This window comes from Lampetra fluviatilis, chromosome 5 (assembly GCF_964198595.1).
Source record: "Lampetra fluviatilis chromosome 5, kcLamFluv1.1, whole genome shotgun sequence".
Taxonomy (NCBI): domain Eukaryota; kingdom Metazoa; phylum Chordata; class Hyperoartia; order Petromyzontiformes; family Petromyzontidae; genus Lampetra; species Lampetra fluviatilis.
This window is the reverse complement of record NC_136279.1, coordinates 12574092-12594690: the sequence shown is the minus strand read 5'-3', so window position 1 is coordinate 12594690 and position 20599 is coordinate 12574092. Positions and strand designations below refer to the sequence as shown.

At 40.1% G+C, this 20599-nt stretch overlaps 1 protein-coding gene across 2 annotated transcripts in view; it reads left to right on the top strand.

Moving 5' to 3' along the window:
• LOC144932567 (dual specificity mitogen-activated protein kinase kinase 6-like) overlaps window positions 1-20599 on the top strand; it is a 62522-nt gene that overhangs the window by 2445 nt on the left and 39478 nt on the right. The window contains exon 1 of one of the 2 annotated variants that reach the window (XM_078856772.1): window positions 18420-18728. The exons of the other annotated variant lie outside the window; for it this stretch is intronic. Coding sequence (XP_078712898.1) covers window positions 18707-18728 — 22 coding nt within the window. The 5' untranslated portion in view covers window positions 18420-18706. Of the gene's footprint in view, window positions 1-18419; window positions 18729-20599 lie in introns of those variants that run through there. 2 annotated transcript variants of the gene reach the window in all.

The following is a 20599-nucleotide window of genomic DNA, read 5'->3' as shown; positions in this document are numbered from 1 at the left end:
AACAGAAGCGATGGCACTAAAACTGTGCAAACAAAGCATCATGCGGTTCATCTGCAGAACACCGAATTAAGATTGGGCAGCCGGTAATTGAATTCGAGAACAAATTTAAGGCTTGTTTAAAAAAAAAGAGCTATTACTCGTCAACTGTATTAGGAAACAAGCGGATAATTGAACGTGTGTTATTATAGCACAATATTTATTTGCACGCCTTTAGCGCAGTCATGTATTTGTGTTGATAGATTTGTGCGAATTTGGTGCAAGTTAAACTATTTTGAACGCGCTTCGAGATTACGTGCGGCACACATTTAGATATATAAATTATAATAATGATTCATTGTACAATGGATGCAAGGCTGTCCCTGCTAAACGCAGCAGCATCCCGGATGAGTGAATGAATGAGCATCCTCTTAAGAGCGTGGACGTTCATAAAAACGCAGATGTTTGTGACGTTGGTGAAAGTGTGGGAAGGCAATGATTAGCTTTGCTGCTCATATCAATTATGTTTATTATGCATATCAAGTCAAGAAACAGTGACTTGGAAGAGAACGCCTGCCATAGGCTGCAGCAGGACACGGACTTTACCGATTGTAATAAACTTCGCTCTAAATCTTTAACTATTTTTAGATGTCTACTTAACCAACACCATATCCGTGATTAGTACATAATCCTTTCTTTCCTACTATATGTAAATATTTTTTTCAAGATAATGTAGTGATTTTACAAATACAGTACGTGGCTGATAAACTGCCTCTGAAAAGGGTCCTTTCCTAAAACGTCAGCCTTTTTGTATGTTGACATTATAAGGCTGTTAAGTGAAATCGGTGGTGAGTTTAAAAATAAGTTATTCTAACTTCACGTGAGCTCTGCCGTTGCACAAAGTCTGTCCTGAATGAACACCCAGCCACTCTAATATAGCAGCATGCCTTTTACATAACATGAACTACATTTACAGTAATCTTCCAAGGGATGTGTCAATCCCAACGTTGCCTAACAGTGAACACGAGGTGCATTAGCGGGTACTTAGCATGTGGCCTTTGAGGAAGGCAGAGCACACGAGGAAGTCGAATTGTGCCCACTGTTTCGCCAGTGCTACAACAAAGTGACTCGTGTCATGAACACGTGCCAGGAGTGAGGAGTCGCGTGACATCCCGACCTATATAACGCGTGCATTTACTTAAACACCACTTAAATCTAACATTTGTAAATAGCGTATCTCCAAAGTTGACATTTTCTTAATAACAACCCACCTACGCAATTATGAACACGTGTCAACCGAGTTCACCCAACATGAAAGCTTTAACAATAACAATAATTGCTGCACTAGTAAAACAAAAAGTGTTCGGTTCAGTTTTTGACCATTACAAAAAATAACTAGAAGGCAAAAAAGATCAGTACAGTACTTTGTAACTTTATTCCAGACGATTTTCAGAGTATCATGCTGGTGCGATCAGCTATCATTTTTTCAGAGTTTTCTGTACTTGAATGACAAAGCAAAGCGGTTGAAGGCAAGGAAGCTGTGTGTGTGTGGCTGTTGTTTAACTTAGGGGGCCACATGCTGGCTTCAGACTTGAGAGATCTGGCTGATGGTGACTCACTCGTGTGGCAGTTTCATTTTACTTGTTTGTACCTGAATTGCTCTGGCCTCACACAAGTGATGGCATATTGCAAGGCACTTCTGCTCATAGCGTGCAAACACAGTACTCACCAAATTGGCATTTCTTTTGTTAACGTCTATAAGTGACTCACTCTCACACACACACAAAACTGTGCGCAGCTAACTTAAATGTGAGTGCTGAATTGGTCATATTCAGGTAAGATTTCAGCAGTTATAAGCTTGGATTGCATACTCTGTGGTATTGAGGTCATAATGCTTTTTTGGCTTCAACATCCAAGTACTGAAATTAAGGTGATTTTTTAAAATAAGTTGGGGTGGGTGCTGAGCAACTTGCTGGCAAGCCCCACCCAAGCCGATAATCAAGCCTGTCAGCTGTTGTTGTGAAAATCAGTAATGAAAGCCATTCCTGCAAGAGAATAGTCATTTGGCCCCATGGTGCCGTTGGTAATGCCAGGAGGCTCTGACTCGCTTGGTGAGTCGGCGTTGCCAATGCAATCAATGGTATATACAAAGTGTCCCAGTACATATGCATCCATAGATTTGTAAATAAGGGGGTGGACGGGGGCTAATAGAATGAGAACATGAAAAGAGACTATATATTTGTTAAATTATTACTTAGTCAGAGTGGGGGATGCTTGTAGGGGCTTTGAATCAGGTTTGTTTTGAGTAACACTGGGCACCAAACAATTGGAGTTTAAATGCTCTCACCAAAACAACATTCTAATTCGTTCATAGTACAGAATTTCCATTATGTGTACATTGAGATGAATGTACACTGCCAGGTAGAACACCTTTTGGATGCACGCTTGCATTTACTATTGCATCATCAGACACTATCTCTCTGCTGCTGGATGTTGTCCCTATCCGCTACAGCCCTGCAAAATGTCACATTTCATCTCACACCTATATAAGCTGATTGGTCTTCTCGTGGTCATACACTTTGGCATTCTGCAATCGCAACCACAATAACTGAGTGTTGATAAGATGCAACCAATTAACACACACACACTGTTTCATTCTGGCGGAAATTATGTAAGTTCTGTATAGTATCGTATATGATGGCTAATCGAGATTAGGATATTAGTACTGTGATTTAAGTTTGTAATTGTCACTTAGCATCCATTAGCACACTGAAAAGTGTCCAAAATAAGCGTTATTCTCAAAACCTTTGGCTGCCATTTATGCACTGACAGATATCTGCACAAACTTGTGACCATTGCAATGTGATAAACTGCAAACTAATATTGAGGAAATTACATACCAGTTGTCTCGATATATGCCTCCTCTGTATTTGCAAACACTCTGAGGAATATCATTAAAACACTTGGTACTGTGTTCCTAAATGTCATTGTTGGCAGAGCAAAACCATGAAGATGGAATTGTTCATGTAATATTTTTTTTATTTTGTACGTGTACTGGACTAATAGTTTGTCTTTAAAAAATTCCAACCGCTTATTATGAGTACAACGGTGTCAGATTACAACGGGGCAAGCATAAGATAGAATGTGTGGATCGGTGGACCACACGGATGGACATGTGCAGTAAAGTATATGAATTTAGTAAATGTATACCAGCAGTCATAACTACTGGCCATCGTGTAGCCTACTCGGTAGCCATGGGACGCTTGTGTGGGAATGCTAATGAAACTGAAAGTGGAATGTGAATAATCAAAGCCAGTTACTTAAATGACAATGTGTTGCTAGATGCCAGTTCCAAACATTCCGTTGCTGATTCATGCAGAAGCCATGCATTCGTGATATATGGTTTTGCGAAAGCAGCCTTGTGGCGTCAAAAAGTTACGTGAATATTTAGCATTTGTGCAGTTTTCTTTGATTTGCATCCCAAAGTAAAGTGCTTTTAAAAAGAATGGCAACAATTTGCTCAGATTGTACAATAACTTGCACGAACCTACCGAGTTTGAAACACGTGAGCGCGAAACGTAAGAAAATGCGTTTTTCTTGTAAAAGGTAGAAAGGAAATAGTAAACTTTTTGGAAATGTAAGCAATGTTTTGAATACTTTTGCTCTAAATATTGAAAAAAATAAAACATCATTAGCACATTTTATTTGAATTCTTTCGTCCAAAATTGCATAAACAGTGTGTGTGTGTGCGCGGGTATGAATGCATAACAATGCATAACAGTACTGTACTGTGCAAGATGTGCTCGTTATTCATTAATAGCTGTGGTTACTGAATGCTTATTCCGGTGAAGGTTTTGGTGGTCGGGGACATTTACAAGTTTTTCTCAGTCCTGAAACATTTCAAAGAAACTTCCGTAGGATCCAGTGAGAATCGATCATCTACACCATCACTAGCATCCTCATTGTCACTGCTGGACGAATGCCTCAAGCCACCACTATCTCTCACGATCCCACTATGTTATACTCTACCTAGTATTATTTGCACACGAGCTAATTTCACGGCTCCATCTACCTGGCGGACGTCCCAATTGAATGCATTATATCCTAGGCTGCAACTCTGTTATTATTACCGGTATAATTGACTATCAACATTCATCCCTTCCAATGACGTGTCCTGCCCAGGCCTGCTTACCGTACTTTTCTTAATGGTTTAAATGATGTATTTACTTGTGCATGTTCTCGAATCCATGGGTTCCTCATTCTTTCTCAACATATTTTAAAGCAAGCTTCTCTCATGCATGCTTCTTTGTATTTTGTTGTTCTAATTTGGTTCATTATTGAGGTGTCACTGTTTCTACGCATAAACCACTCACCAGCAATTTAATCTATTGTGGGACTTATACCACACTTGCTACGGTTATAATTATAGTGAACTGTTCCATTTTCTTGTTAATGGCCACGATTTTGATACATGTCATGGCAGGTAGTACTTTTTGCATGTATTAATATTGTTATATGCTATATGAAATAAATAATATACTGTATATATCATGCCATATTGTTGCATGGAAATTTCTGCAATAATTTGTTGACTGTGTACATGGAAATTACATCTGATTGAAGAGGCAGCATAGGTCACAGGAGAAAATGAGATGCCGGAAGAGGGAACAGGGAGTCTTTCCATCTACCCCTACTCATAATCAGATTCATTAGTTACCATACCATACTTTCAGGACTCTTACAACACATCTGGTCAGTGTAGAAGAGTATGCCAAATACTACCCATAGGCCCTTCTGTCAGCAGTGGCGTGAGCAGGCAGACAAGCAATTGTAATAATGCAACCTTTACCTGTTACGTTTTTACCATGCTACCAGACCAAAACAATCATCGAATAGTTTTTTCTTTACCACTGAAGACACTAAACTATTTTTTATTTTACCAGGTCAGGCCCACCGAGCTATAAAGCTATTTTTCAGAAGCAATCTGGCAACAAATAATAGTTCAATGAAGTGGCTTATCACGTAGACATTTATGGCAGGCAAATAATATAAACGCATAGTTCTTCACGCGGAGGGTAAACCCTGAGCACCCGGAGAACAATCCACGCGACTATGGGGAGAGAAACATGGAAACTTGGCGAGGTAGTTCAGATCTTTCCACCATGGCACTCTGTATGAGACATGTTATTATGCATCTGTTAAACTACATTGCAGCACAGTATAAAACAATCTTGACAATGTATCACGGCAGTTAATTGAGCATAAACTGACCAAACCACGTTAATTAAAAACAACTTCTGCCTAGAGTGGGTGGTTTAAGCTGGTGGTCCAGTCCAAATACTGTTCTGTGTAGATGTTCTGCATATCTTGCGAAACACTGAAACCATGTGTTTTTGTTTACGTTTCAAATAGGCTGTTATTTCCTGTTGGAAAACAATATGGTATTGAATAAAGACCCCAATAATAAGCAAGATAGACTTGTGGACTTAACGGAGAAGTAGGACGTAATGCAAAAAAATTCCGGGAATATTGCTGAAGTTGGTAATACCAGGAGAGTCCAGTGGCTGGTGACACCGTTCATACAATAAGTAATAAAAAAAAACTTAAAAAAACACGCTTTTATGAAATGTACCGTACTAGTAATGCAAGAACTCCACGACTCCAGGAAGTGGCCCAAAGCTTGCCATAACGTAAGGGACCGTGGTCATTTACAGCCAACGTCAGTTGACCTTGGACAATTAGACCCAAGCCGAAACATAACATATAAAAAAGAATGTTAAAAAAATATATGATTTTTATTTTTTATGATAGAATATAATATTGTCATCAGTATGACATAAGTATACCAAGTTTGCAGTCGATACCACATTGGGAAGTGGATTAAAATTGAGGATCAAGATTTGAGGATACGACAACGACAACAACAGAGTGAGTTAAAAGAAAGCGTGTAATAATGTTTTTATTTTTACCAGGTACACGTACATACTTTTTCATACACAATGGCATGATTATTTTTGGGAACTTTACAACTTGTGTCATCTTTGTAGGAAGTAGGATTGAGGCAATATGGTTGTGGTGGCTTTCATAGATGCATGGCATTAACTACAGACTGCAAATAGGGAGGTGCGTCACGTTATTATATCTAACTGCATATGTACGTGAGATTTTGTCTAAATTAAAGTGACTTGTACATCAACAAGTGTACATTCGTTTTTAATGGTTCTAGAATTAAATGGTGAATGCATTGAATTAGATTACCCTTCTTTGTTTAGAGTTACGCAAATGCCAAATGCATTTCACGTGTAAAGATGTGCTGACATTACTTTTATTTACCTTACAATAACTGGAGTGTATGCATGTGCCATACACAATGTAGAACAACGAAAATACTGAGACTGCATGCAACACACGAGGAGAGGCCATCATTCAGCAGTGGGTTGACAGAGCTGTAAATTAACAACACAGTAATTTATATATCAAACCCACGTGATCCATCATATGGGGTTGATTGCTGATGGACGCTTTTGCTTTAAAACATGTAAATTCCAATAATAAAAATGGAACAAAAACGGAAACATGCACAAGAAGTATAGAGAGATGCACGATCGCAATCACATTGAGACGGAAAGAGGGACTCATGGATAAGATAACTTACAACACACAAGTTGTTTACATCATTCAAGCAGGTCACTTGAAGGGATTGATGGCAAATGGTCAAGCATAATGCCAGCGTGGCAACCAAGGAAGAGAACACGTCCAAGAGGTCGTCGACCGAAGAGATGGGAGCACTGAAAACAGCTCGCGTGCAGGTGTTACGGATTGCGGAGGCCTTCATCCAGCAGTGGATTAATGAAGGCTGATGATGACTGAATGAACCATATTTTTGGAGGCCAACAATCCATTTTTATTGCTCTGTACTGGGGCAGCCAATGCACGTGCAGTGACTTTCAGGGCTTGAACAAAAGGGTTGTGTTTTGCCCAACACATTCGAGCATAGTGCAGACAGACGTAATTATTTTCCAAAAGTGACCTAAAATTGGCAACAGCTGCAAACAAATATGTGTTGTTTAATTATGCAACGTTTTTGTGGAATATAGCAGTATAGTAGTTAATTGAGAAAGTACTGTAATTGTTTTCATCTTAGTGGATTTTTTTGTAAATTGTCATATTCAAACTGCTCGAATACTATTCTGTAATAGGCTTACAGTGAAATGTTAGAAAACACGCTTATACGAAATAATGCCGAACAAACCTGATATGTTTCAACTAGAATTAGCACGGTTGGCTACGTACGATAAGAAATAAGTTTAACATACAATTATAGACATACAATTATAGACATTAAGAAAAATACATGACAGTGTATTTAAATACACAACATGTACCTCGCTTCATTAACTCATTAATTAGGGGTGTTTTTTTCATATAAATGTAGTATCTATGCATTATCATGCATAATTAATCCACTGCTAAAACTTTACTGTTTTTTTTATTTTAGGAGGTAAGGCCCACTAAGCTTTTTTCAGAAGCAGCCTGGCCACAAATTATAGCTCAATTAAGTGGTTTATCATGTGGACATTTATGACAGCCAAATACAATAAACGCATGGTTCTATACATTGAGAGAAAAACCTGAGCACCCGGATAAAAATCCATATGACCACGGGTGAACATGCAAACTCCAAATATATAGGAGTCATTTTCAGGATCGAACCTACGACATCCTGCATACCAGGCGAGGGAGTTAACATCTCGCTACCACTAAACCCTTCTCACCACCACTACTGGACAAACACATCCCAAATCTGTCACATCTTCTACGATGCCACGCTGTGAGAATCTTCCTAGCACCTACATCTCCTCAGAAGACGTCCTCTTATGGTGTTCCATCCCTTGAACGCCATTCCATTATTATTATTATCGATCACTGGCCATCATTCGTTCCACTGACATATCCTACCCAAGGCAACTTACTTTTACTCACAGTTACAGTGATGTCTTGATACCTGCATTTATTCTAAAATCCAGTGGTTCTCAACGCAGACCCCTGGCAATGTCCCAGGGGGTACGTGAGGTGATTTATAAATGTGTGAAGTTATATTATTTGGGTCTTTTGGTAAAGTCACGTAGATAGGTTCAATTATTTTGGTGAATTATAATGTATGCATCTGCTAATATAAAATACCAACGATGAAATTTGAATCCATATGGCAACCTAGAACGATTTAATAGACCTTTCTAAATTAATTGATTGTAAACAATCTGGTTTCCAAGAGTAACCAGCGAGCACGAACACATTACGTTATGCATGTAGAGCGTCTGTTGAATTTGTTTTTAATCGCTCGCAGTCACCAGCTCGTTAGGATGCCTCAAAAAATGACAATTTTTAAAAATATCAATATTCATTATTCATACATCTATTTCTCAGAACCACGTTGGGCCAGGCAAGGGGTTACTCGGTTGAAACAAAATTCAACCAAGTGGTACAGTAGCCAAAAAAGGTTGAGAACCACTGCTCTCTGATCTATGCGTTCCCCATTTTCTGTCTCTCGATGTAGTTCCAGGGATGTGAATCTGTCCATTGTACAACAAAGACACCGTGCAAGAGAGTGGTCCGCACAATGAATTACATTTAAAATAATTTCTCGAACGCAACTACCGGAAATGATGTGCTGTCGGGCAACAAAGTTCTCAATGTTATCACGGCAACGAGAAATGCTGCATCCTCATTATACCTTCATAGGCGGCATAAGTACTGGACATTATTAATTGAACCCAGCAAAAAATGCATCCATTGAAAATGTATTGAGCCTTGCCAGTTTGCAAAGGGAAGTTTATGAATAAGTGACTGTAGTGTCTTTACGTTATGTGAGTGTAAAACAAATTTACATCCCTTGCTGTTTCATGAGTTCTCAACACTTTACCAACAGTCTGGTGATGTTATAAAACAGATGAGTCATATGTAACATCTTCATATAATTGACACTCATCTGTATTATCTTTGCCTTGAAGCTGTCGATTATGTTTTATCATGACTGCCAGTGCTTATTAAGTTCTGTAGGGAGAAAGAGCCTGCATTAATATGTGACATACAGTATTATAACAGCAAGTCTTATCATGAGGCAGTAACGTTTCAACCCCCATTTGTTACAATGTAGTGTTATCAGAGGTACAATATTGTAAAGATTTGCTTTCTAATAGGTAACAGTAACAGACTGGTGAATGTATATCTCATGGCATGAATACAAATGTTATCATCTTGTTTGCGATATCATTCACAAGAGGATCAAAGAAGTTGCAGATAAAGCAAGTATGGCAAAATGAAATTTTTACCAAAAATAACTATATCCAATGAAATAATTAACATTACAATATCATCATATACGCAGTATAGTTTATAACCACTACAAGCAAAAAGGAAAAACATTTTTTTAAAATCCTAAAGGCACAGCATATGTGTAACATTTACATTCAGCCATAATAATGCACTATTACAGAACCTTTATCCGTGGTGATACGGGAACGCATGTCACGGATCCTGTTTTCTGCAACATTTATCTTCATATCTTTGGGGTAAAAAAAATCACGGATAATAGGTTTCGCGGATACTTTGTATATCGAGGTACTGCATTACTGTACATTTATCTTAACGGAATTCAGTGCTTGCATGATTTATTTTAATCAACATTGGCCATATCCCGCACTTTCATTTACCTCCTGTAATTTATTTCTACATTTGTTCAGGAATTCAATGGCGATTTTTTTTCTTACATGACTTTATGTGCCGTATATTTAAAAAAAATCTTAATATAATTACGGTATAAATAGATTTTAACACACTCAACTGTGCTCAATAAATCAATGCATTACTAGAGTAAATATTTTAAAGTGATTTTTTCTAAATGGAAAGTACGCCATTTATAATTTACTTATTTCGTTGCTAAACTGGAATTTTTGTTAAATTATTTTGATCTTTATATTTAAGTTCTACATATGCAAAAACAGTACAAAAAATGTGCGCATATATATTTTGTAATTGAGAGGTAGTTCAGTGTTTAGCACAGTGCTAATTATTGTACAGCGCTCACTACCTGAGTTGATTTCATGAGAAAGAGCCTACATTAATATGAAGGCACATATATCATAACAACACAGCAGGTTTTGTCATGATTCAGTAAAATAAAAATCCCCTTTGTTATAATGTAGTGACATCAGAGGTACAATATTAACATTTGATTTGTATTTGTTATATTAACCGGTTGTGGGTTTCCTCTTCACCAACCTAGTAATGTCCTTTATTGAACCAGCAGGTGAAATATGGGTCCATCGAGACACATGATACGATTGTTTCTTTTGCAAAGGCGACCTGGGTTAACATGGCACTGGACAGTGTGGTGAAGTATGCTCAATCCCCACGACTCACGGCATGGCAAGGCTTACATCGAGTAGGGGATTTCCAAAGGGCTGTAGATTATTGTTGTTGTATTTCTTCTTATAAAGCATTTAAATGCATACATAACTCAAACCACTTTACAATCATTGGGAACGTATGATTCAAAAGGGCTTGTGAAGAGAGGTGTCTGTGCACAACTGACCAGCATAAAGCCTGGGGGCATCATTCATGTAAGATTGTAAGTAAGATATCTTTCTCGGCTATTTGAACCCTCAGAATGTAGCCTGGGGGCAGAGCGCCTTTGTGCAAAGGCAAGTCAGCACCTGGGCACAAATAACGTGTGTTCCATGCAAATCTAAGATTCCTGACTGATACCTGCACTATGCGCAGCCATGTGTGATTGGCATAAATGTTATTTTGTGATGAAAGCACACTGTTGTACCGTTTGGCATGTAAAAATAAAAAAATACGTTTTATTTATCTTATTTTGTTCCCTTGGAGAAAGCTATTACATGAGCACATATGAACATGTGAACAGCTTTAACAAGTCACCGTATAGGTGAATAGGTTGGCCTCATCCAGGTGAATGAATATCCTGATAAACCGCACATACGCTGTTGCCTGATTACGAATAAAGAGGAAACACACTACTTTCTGATACAGAATACAATATACTCTTTCCTGGTATAACCCACACTCCTTCCTGATAGAAAAAGTTCAAAACTCATCCTAGACAAGATTTAGTCAACATCAGGGTGCACACTACAGACCAATACGAGCAGAATAATATATTAAAAAAATACAAACAGATTACTGTACTGTAATAGTGCCTAGATTTATCAGCCAATCGTCATTTAAGTTGTTGTGACACCAGCCCGTAAAGGCACACAGGTTGATGGTGCATTGTCTTTGGGTTGTGCGCCTTTTGGCGTCATCTGGTCCAACCCATGTGAGACTAGGCTCTAAGGAAAGCTGTCTCGGGTGTGGACCAATCAACTTCAAGGACAGTGCTTACATTATCAGAGTTGTGTTTTTTGTTTGCATTATGACTGCAGGTATTGTGGTCTATGCAAACATGACTCCTTGTAAAAAGGTGTCAGTTTTGTTTGCCAGATAGAAGGGTAAAAAAACAATTATCAGGTTGAATGAAGTTATCTTTTGCAACTCACATCCATTATTTTTGCAACTTGACGCCGTTGCTGACTCCAGCTTGGGCTGGACACCTGTGAGAAAGAAGCTCCATAGCTTATCGGGTTCTCCCAGTTTAAGTTGAATGTCCGTGTCTATTTTGCAAGACTCGAACTATAAATAGTTTCCTGTATTGGTAACCGTGTGTCATTCAATTTAAACACAATATCTCGTTTGGAGACATGTACTGGGGTGTAAAAATGTAGTGATGTGACCTGTTTTGTTACGTGCAAGCCTCGTGGGATTCAGTTTGGAAGCTTAAGCATGGCATCGTGTGTTGGCGAACGTCCGGATGGGATAGGCTGAGAGAGCTGCGGGCGTTGTTAGCAGGCTCACTCGTGTTCGAATTGCTGCATTGTTGATCTGCTATGGCCCAGTAGGATCAAACTCAGGTTATTAACTCTAAGTGAAAGAAGAGTAGGCACGGGCAGGACACATCACCAGAAGGGATGATGTCTGGTGGTCAAGACTAGCGAAGGAGTGCCAGGCAAAGGAGAGTACATTTCCAATAGGATTTCCACCAAGGAGATGGAGTGATGAGAATGGTTCATGTTGCATTGTGTGACCGTGAGGGATAGCAACTGCTTGGACAGGCCTTCATTCAGCGGTGGATAGATCATGACTGATGAGTGACTATATAAATGTTGCTCGTATAATGTTTAAGACAGTGGATGTCAAAGTTTTAAGAACAAGTTATCGAATATCATTGTTTTTCAGGCAAAATATCTTTCTGCTCAAACGAGCCCTTTGGTGACTCATTTAATTTGGTAGCCCTAAGCTTGTGATGGAAATTCAACATTTCCATGATGGTCACCAGACTTTCCAAAGGATAGCCATTAATGTTGCTCAAGCTTCGTCTTTATATCATGAACAAATCACAAATGTATTACAAATGTGCTTGTAGAGGTGAACATTAAACAAGGGATTAATTGGCACTAGTGTTATACTTTTGCATGCTTTGAATACAGTACTGTAATTGTAAACTGTTGTGCCTGGCGCTTTATACAGTAGCAAACTGCATGTTTATTATTTCTATTCGATTTAAACGTAAAAAGTGGCTTTATTTTATGTTTTCCAATCCACATATGTTTAGTCACATTAAGCAATAGTGGAAATACTTGTTAAATCTACTTTATAAATGTTTATTAAATATATACAACCATATCTCTTTAAACTAGTACTTTTGGCGAATTAATTAGCAGGTGGAAGTTTTTATTTTACAGGCCATGGCTTCCTGAGTGTCCGAGCAGAGATAAAAATTATTGTAGAGCTGCAACATCATTGTAAAGATAAATCGTGTCTGTGGTATGAATTAGAAAAGCTTGGCAAGTTGAAACACAAAGCTATAAACACTACACGGCCGATTGTTATTTAAAGGGAGCAGTTTGGCAGCATTTATTTTAATGACAATTGAAACAATTGTTTTGAAGAATAACCTGTACGGATAGGTAAGGAGAGGCATATTGCAGCATAATGCATATGACGAGATTCAGAGAAAGTAATCAGAATAATTATCAACAGCTATGATATATCCACTCTCAGGTGAAGACCTCCAAAAGTTGTCGGCAACCCTCACGGTATTGTGAAAAAACAATCCATTTGTCGCTGGCGCATTCGCTGATCTCATCATTTATTCTCCACCGTGGACATCTACTTGGCCGTGTTCCCTGCTTTAGCTGCTATGCTGCCACCAGTTTCAACCATGGACCGCCATAATCCTATTTAGCAATGTGTATTGCTCAAGCCTTGTCAATTTTCTCGAGTCAAAATCACGTATTTCATTTGTGTTTGTTTTCTGATAGCTATTTGCGTTTTTCTTTCTGTCTCTCCATGTTGTTCCAAGCATGCACCTCACAGAAACAAATGTTTTAATGAGTGAAAGCATTGTACAAGTATATATTAGCACCCATGATAGACACGGTGTGTGTGTGTGTATGCCTACATCCAACAGTGGACTGACAAAAGATTGCAAAATATGATATTTAATAAAGCTCCAACAATTATTTTCTCACTGACTTTTTATACGAGTATTATGTTCATCTATATTTCATATGAAACAACCAACATGATGGCAACTCAAATTCTGCTTAGGAAAGCCACTAAGAGAACTCTAGGGCATAATTATATTGTTTGGCAGTAGACATTTAAAAAAATGAATTGTCAGTTTCCAGCTAAAGTGTAATGATAAGATAGCCCTGTTGTTATCTTGTCAAACAGGTTTGGAAACCACACTGGGAAATAAGAACCATGTATTGGATGATATTAATATCCATTAACACAATGTGAACAAAAACAAGTGCATAAAGAAACATGGATAAATGCTTTCTTTGAATTACATTGAGAGACAAAAAGAAGAACATGTGGATGAGAGAATATATACAGATTGTCGATGTAAGTAAAGCTGTGAAGAAAAAGAAATGGTCTTGGGAAGGACACGTCGCTAGAAGGGACGAAAGAAGATCGTCAGGAATAATGACGGAGTGGTGTCCAGGGGACAGAACGCATCTGCGAGGATGTGCACCGACGAGATGGGAGTAATCAAAGCAGATCGTGTGAAAGTGCTAGATGGATTATAATATTGCAAGCTCGTGAAAGATGGTGGTAGATTGGGGATGCATTTATCCAGAAGTGAATTGATCATAGCTGGTGAAGATGGATGGACAATATGAGAGTAACCGCCTTGTAGTGCCTTTATGGTGGTTAATGCCGCATGGAACATATTGCTGCCCTGTAGTGAGGACTCTTCTCTGGTCACATTTTTTCTATTTTCTCAGGTATGGCCCACTGAGCTATATAGCTCTTTTTCAGAAGCGACCTAGCCAAAAATGAAAGCTCAAAGAAGTGGCTTATAATGTAAAAATTGTATGCAGCCAAATACTCGAAACGCATGTTTCTAAATGTGGAGGGAAAAGTCAAAGGACTTGGAGATAAATCCAACCGATCATGGGGACAACATGCAATTTACAAATATACAGGAGTCAGGATTGGGATTGAACACCACGACGTCCTCCATACCAGATGAGGTAGTTAACATCTCGCCACTGTGGCGCCCTAATCCACCACCCCCCATGTGGTGAACCATTTTACATTTTAACTCTGCACCACTTAGGTAGAAAGTTCATTTCCTGTAATAATGGGAGGTTTCAATCATCAAACTCTGTGTAACTCTGGGTATGAATATATGGGGGGAGGGAAAAATCACATGCCCTTGAAGATCTTATCAGTAAGTACCGCAGTTCATACCATGAACGCACAGGGGTTGTGTTATTGTACTCCTTGTCTTCGGAAATAAAATGGAATTTGTGCATTCCACATGACCCACACTCCACCTGCAGTCATATCCGGACTTGCGTAGAGCCAGTCACGTGTTGGGGTTAGTTTGGCGCAGGGTACAATTAACTGTGAACAATTTAAAAACCCATTTACAATATTTAACACATTAATGTTCTGGCGAATTGCCCGATGATGCTGGATGCAATTACCAGCGAAACGTCGTACTCAAATTGTAAATGTTGTGGTTTCACGCTTCAACACACCGGTGGGCTAAAGCAGTGAACTATTTGTCTTTTGTCAACGTGACACTTTTTTTACTGATTGGCCGTGTCGGGTGGTGGAGGGTTACGACACATTTATAAATAACGCGATCTAAACCCAAAAATCGTTGATTATGAACATTAATGTGAATGGTCATAAACTCCTGGTCATAGGGCTATCCTTAATGTGTTAACGGCAAACTTAAATGCCCATTGCTTTTCTGATCGATCGTGCTGCCAAGGTTAGACATACACGTATTAACAAGATGATTCAAAAGCACATCATTGATAGAGTTTTTTTTGGGTTAGATCGCGTACATACATGTCGTTAAAGCGCGCCGCCACCCGACACAGCCAAAACTATTAAGGGTTAATCTTCTTGGTTCTTTCGGTAAAGTCACGTAAACAGAACATGCCAAATTGTGTTGGAGAGCCAAGCCACAACATTTACAATCTGAGTACGACGTTTCGCCAGTAATTACAACTTGCTTCATCAGGCGACAGCAGTTATTTCCTATTAATTTTAGAATGTTGTATTGGCAAACCATATATATTCATACCGAATTGTGAAATACACCGTTTACAAATATAACACTTGTATATAGTACCTACAAAACATCACAAAACAATGTCATGTTTGTTTTATCTGTGATATACAATCAATAGAATCGACAAAACCCACATCGTGTACTTTGTAGTTTTCCTGCAAAGTGCATATATTGCGACCAGTTTATTATGCAGTACAGTACAATACTGGATTACAGTATTCAACTTTTTAACAAAGCCATATTTACAGCAATGCTTTAACGTTTTTATTTTGTTTTATTTCTTCAGCACCACATCATTTGTCATTGCTGGAAAGGCATAGCAAATTCTTACAAAACACAGGCCCAATCTGCTTGCAAATAATACCAGTCACTCGTGTGCCCTGGACACGACTCTGGCACTCTGTGTGCGCAGAACACATTGGCACTGCTGATTAAGAGCTCGAATGCTTAAAACTTAAACTCAGGTTCTAAAATTACAACTGTATCGGTTGGTCGGTAGATCACATTAGACATGTGCAAAGGATATTTGAGGAGAGGCAGGCCACGAATGACTGTGCGTTGAAGCCTCCGAAGCTTGCCACAAGCTGACTTAGATGCCAATGCCATTAGCTCACAATCTGGCATGACTATAAGTAGTAAAAATACGCAGGGGCCTCAAGTTAATAATAAAAACATGTTTTACACATGTGAGCAATTAAGCAAATAAAACGTGAACTAGAGTACTTTAGATATAAAAAAAAATACTTTAAAATATTAATCGAGCGGTTGCCAATATGCCAAGCACTGCTCTGACCAACAATTAACTAGAGTTAACTCTGGAATATACTATTCAGTAGACAGTGCTAACGCCATCTATTGGTAGAAGTTTTTTAAATGTATCAATTCATAGTCGGGGATTTGTATTTGCCATCAGTGTTTGTTCTCATTTGTCCTGAGATCCACAAAATATATTTTGGAATCCACGTATTGGCCAACCACTGTTAATTTGAGTACTCCGACTGAACACAGTTTCAAGGTATTTGCCAACTCACCAACTGTTAGCGACTGCAGATTTGTTACAGATACTGTATTACCTACCTATTAACTTCTTTTATTTTACCAGGTAAGGCCCACATTTAGAGTTTATAATGTGTGCCTGCTATACATTACCACGTGATAAGCCATTTCGTTGAGCTATCAGCTATGGCCAGGCCGCTTCTGAAAAAAACAGCGATATAGCTCAGTGGGCTTCAACTATTAAAATATAAAAAAATATAGTTAAATGTGTATGTGTGTGCACGCTTAAAGGTTTGGTTGGTTTCGCTTGCTTTAGTATCTCAAAATCACGCCCCCAAGCCTTGGAACTGAGTCAATCTGATAAAAAGATACCCAACTGCTTCTCAATAACTGTTATAGTTTTCAGTTAAACACTACGTGCAGTATTTGCAATGAAAATTGGCACTCTGCACGTAACTGCTGGTGCGAGGGGTGTTAGCGTGACATTAACGCAACGTTTAGTCGTGCACTGTAACGTTACCAATCGGGGGTCATTGTGGCAGCTTCAATAAATGCACTGCAGACTAAAACAAAAAACCATTCAGCACATTGCATTGTCTCATTGCTGCAAACATTACTCAAGAGGGCAATTATTCCTGTACACCACACTGGCCAAACACCAACCACGATTTTTTTTGCATGTGCAATTAATTGTGCCCAAAAGTCAATTAAAAAAAAGTATTTTGCATGAGAAAGATGCCAATGGCATTTGGGGCCTGGGCGCTACTTAACATTGTGATGCTGGAGGAACGTGTCAACAAAACGAATGCGTCCCATCTCGTTCGACTGTTGAAAGTGTGGTTGTTGCTGACGTTCGCACGGGCAACATCTGCCGCGTCACAGTCGCCGTGTGACGAAACGTTACAGCTTGCAAAACGTTAACAAGGAAGTGGATGCACCTCTTGTGAAACTGCAACGTCGTCGCGGCATTTTGAAAGGAAACACTGATGATGTGTGTGTGGTGTGTTCAAGCGAGCCCTGTGCGCACCGCACTGTGCTTGCTGCCTTGGGTATCTGCAGAATGCTTCGCACGAAGCAAGGTTGGCAATACTGTATGATGCATTAAACCATGCGAGGTGCCAAGCCTTGTTGTCATATGATCATCGTTTCAATAGCCAGCTGCGTGTAAAACCAACGAGCTGTCGTCTAGAATGCATTGTCCCCCACCACGAGCCATATTAAACGAGATGTTTTACACTATTAATTTAGCCACTGCAAAACGCCCTCCCTTACTATTTATGTTAGGAAACTGAATTTCCACATTACGAGTCTGACAGTGGCTGTGCAGTAATATAAGAACAAACCAACACATTTTATCTTGACAGATGCAAATAGTATTACAGTACATTACATTAGCTAACTTTCAGTGGTGTTGTGTATTTTTTTCGGCTTCTCCGCCTTGTTTAACACAGCATGACGCTGGCTGAAAATCGCATTGCATTGCAAGCCTCCCCTTTAAAAAAAAAAGTTACTTCATACATTTCGCAAAGCTGAGTCCTGCAATTCCTCCCCTCCCCCTGAGCTCCCAACGCTTTTGCTCCCACCCATCACCACCACCATCAACCACAAACCCCTTCCACCACCACTACCACCACTACCACTGGCTTCTTTAAAGCCCCACCCTTGCAAGCCGCTTGCATAATCTCTAAGCCACGGGGCCCCTTTTGCATGCAAATGGAGAGGGCGCAGCGTAACAGGGTATGAAAGGTCGCATGAATAAAAGTGGGCTGGGCTCTGACTTGGGGGTAGAGGAGGAGGTGGTGGAGGGGGGCAGTTGGGGATCGGCCCTGCTGATGAATCACTTTGGTCTGTGCAAAAGCCGGTGCGCTCTGGCAGCCGGTTAGGGCGTGTAAATCGGGGAGGAGAGAGAGAGAGGGAGGGGATAGAGAGAGAGAAGGACGGACAGACTGCATCTCTGTCTGAATGCCCTGCTCGAGTTACAGCTGTCGGCCGATTGCGGGTGCAGCAGCAGCAAGCAGCAGCAGAGACGTCATTTCCCGTTTCTGCTAAATGCAATTCTGAAAATTGCTAAGCATGGACAAGGGCAAGGGCAAAGGTAAGAAAGGGTCGGTGGAGGCACTGGCTTCTTTGTTGCTGCTTCGGTTACGCGAATGATGGTTGTTGGTGTTGTTCCCTTTCGGAGGACTTGGGGCTGCGAAGCCCGGAGTTGATGCACTTGCGTGCATTGATGCGCTGTTGTGTTGTCGCTGCTGCTGCTGATGCTGCACAGCTTGAGGCCATTGAGTTGCACGGCTGCTGCCCTTGCAAGGAGAGCGCTGTGCTGCTGCGTGATGGTGAGAGGTGGAATAATCGCTCGTGGGGATGCAGCAGCAGTGGCGGTGGTGGTGGTAGCGGGCAGCTTGCGCACAGCTGATGCAAATCCACGCAGCACTATTTCTGGCACAGGTCGGCCTTGCAGACAACAGCTATCTCGAATAAATTCCCATTCCCTCCCTCCACAACAAAAAAAAACCACTACAACAAGTTTGCGAGCCTTTGATGCATTGCGCACAAGAGGCAAAAGATGTAATAATTGCATTTGTCTGATTTTCCTAAAGGGTATAAACTTGAGCTTTGTTACGCAACCACAGAGGAGTCACATGGGGAGAGGGAGGAGGAGGGGGGAGATTATTCGGTGGTAAGAGAAGAGAGAGGCTAAGAAGAGGAAAAAAGTGAGGCTTTGCAAAAAAAAGTTCCGTGTTTGCACAGCTTATGAAGAGAGAGAAAGAAAATGCACCAGGGGACGGCGACAGACAGCGGAGGAGAAAGGGGTGCGTGTGTGCAGGGTGGTGGGGAGCCGAAGGTACAATAATGTTGGGAATGCACACATGAGCGTTGCATGCGCCGACGTGCTAAGGGGGGCCCTAAGGGCGTCCAGTTGGGCAGCAGAGGAAACTGCGTGCACAAAGAGATGGGGCAGTGCCAAGCGGTGAATTCTGTGGAGTGGAGTGGTGGTGGTGGTGGCATTTGGGGTGCAAGCCACAGGAGAGACGGAGATGAGCCGTATTGATCACGTTGCAGGTTGTTAGCCAGCTGAATTTTCAGTTTCTCCGAAGTTTTTTTTGTGTTCAACGCGTCTTCCTTTTTTGGAATGGAATCCAGGTGGAAGGCGTTATTTTGAAACAACAACAAACATTTTGATCGGATCCAACGTACGTGGCCGCTTTGGTTGAATCGTGCTATTAAAATTGCAAAACTTGCGATACAAAAATAAATAAACGGGTGTTTCCAAAATGGGAACAATAGGTTTTTTTGTTCGGTGGGTTTTGCTGTCACTGGTAAGTTTTGAGTCTTGGGTGTGTGAGAGTTTTATACGCAAGGAAACTTCTGCAAGTCTCATATCCAATAAGCGAAGCTCAATTATTGGCATAGCATCGGGGATGATATGCATCGTTAATATCTTATGTAAATGGCTTGGCGAGGTATTCTCCAAGCAGTGGCTTGATCGTGGCTGATGATACTGCTGCAGCTGATGACGACGGTGTCACCTTCATTATAATTCGTGTAGTTTCTCAAGGCATGCACTTTTGGTGGCATTTTCCCCCCAAGTACATTATTCTAAACAGTTTTTGCTTGCGTGAACAGAGTTTAACCTGAAGTTAGTAAACTTGTAATATGCATATTGTGCAACTGAAAGGCCACCAACTGCAGGCCGTACAGCGCTAATGTTGTTTTAAATTGTCCTGATCTCTTACAGCATACATACAGCATTACAGAGCATTTTTAAGCTGCCATTTACGAATATGTTACATCTAAATGCCTTCAAATGCAATGTACCGAAGCAGCTAAAATGCAGAAGCACACGAATTTTTTTCTTAATGTGACTGCATAATTACTAAAAATGGCTATACAGTGTTTTAATTTGCATCATTAGCAGAGCATCATGAAAGGCTCTTAGTGCTGGGATGATTAACATGTTCTGTTGGT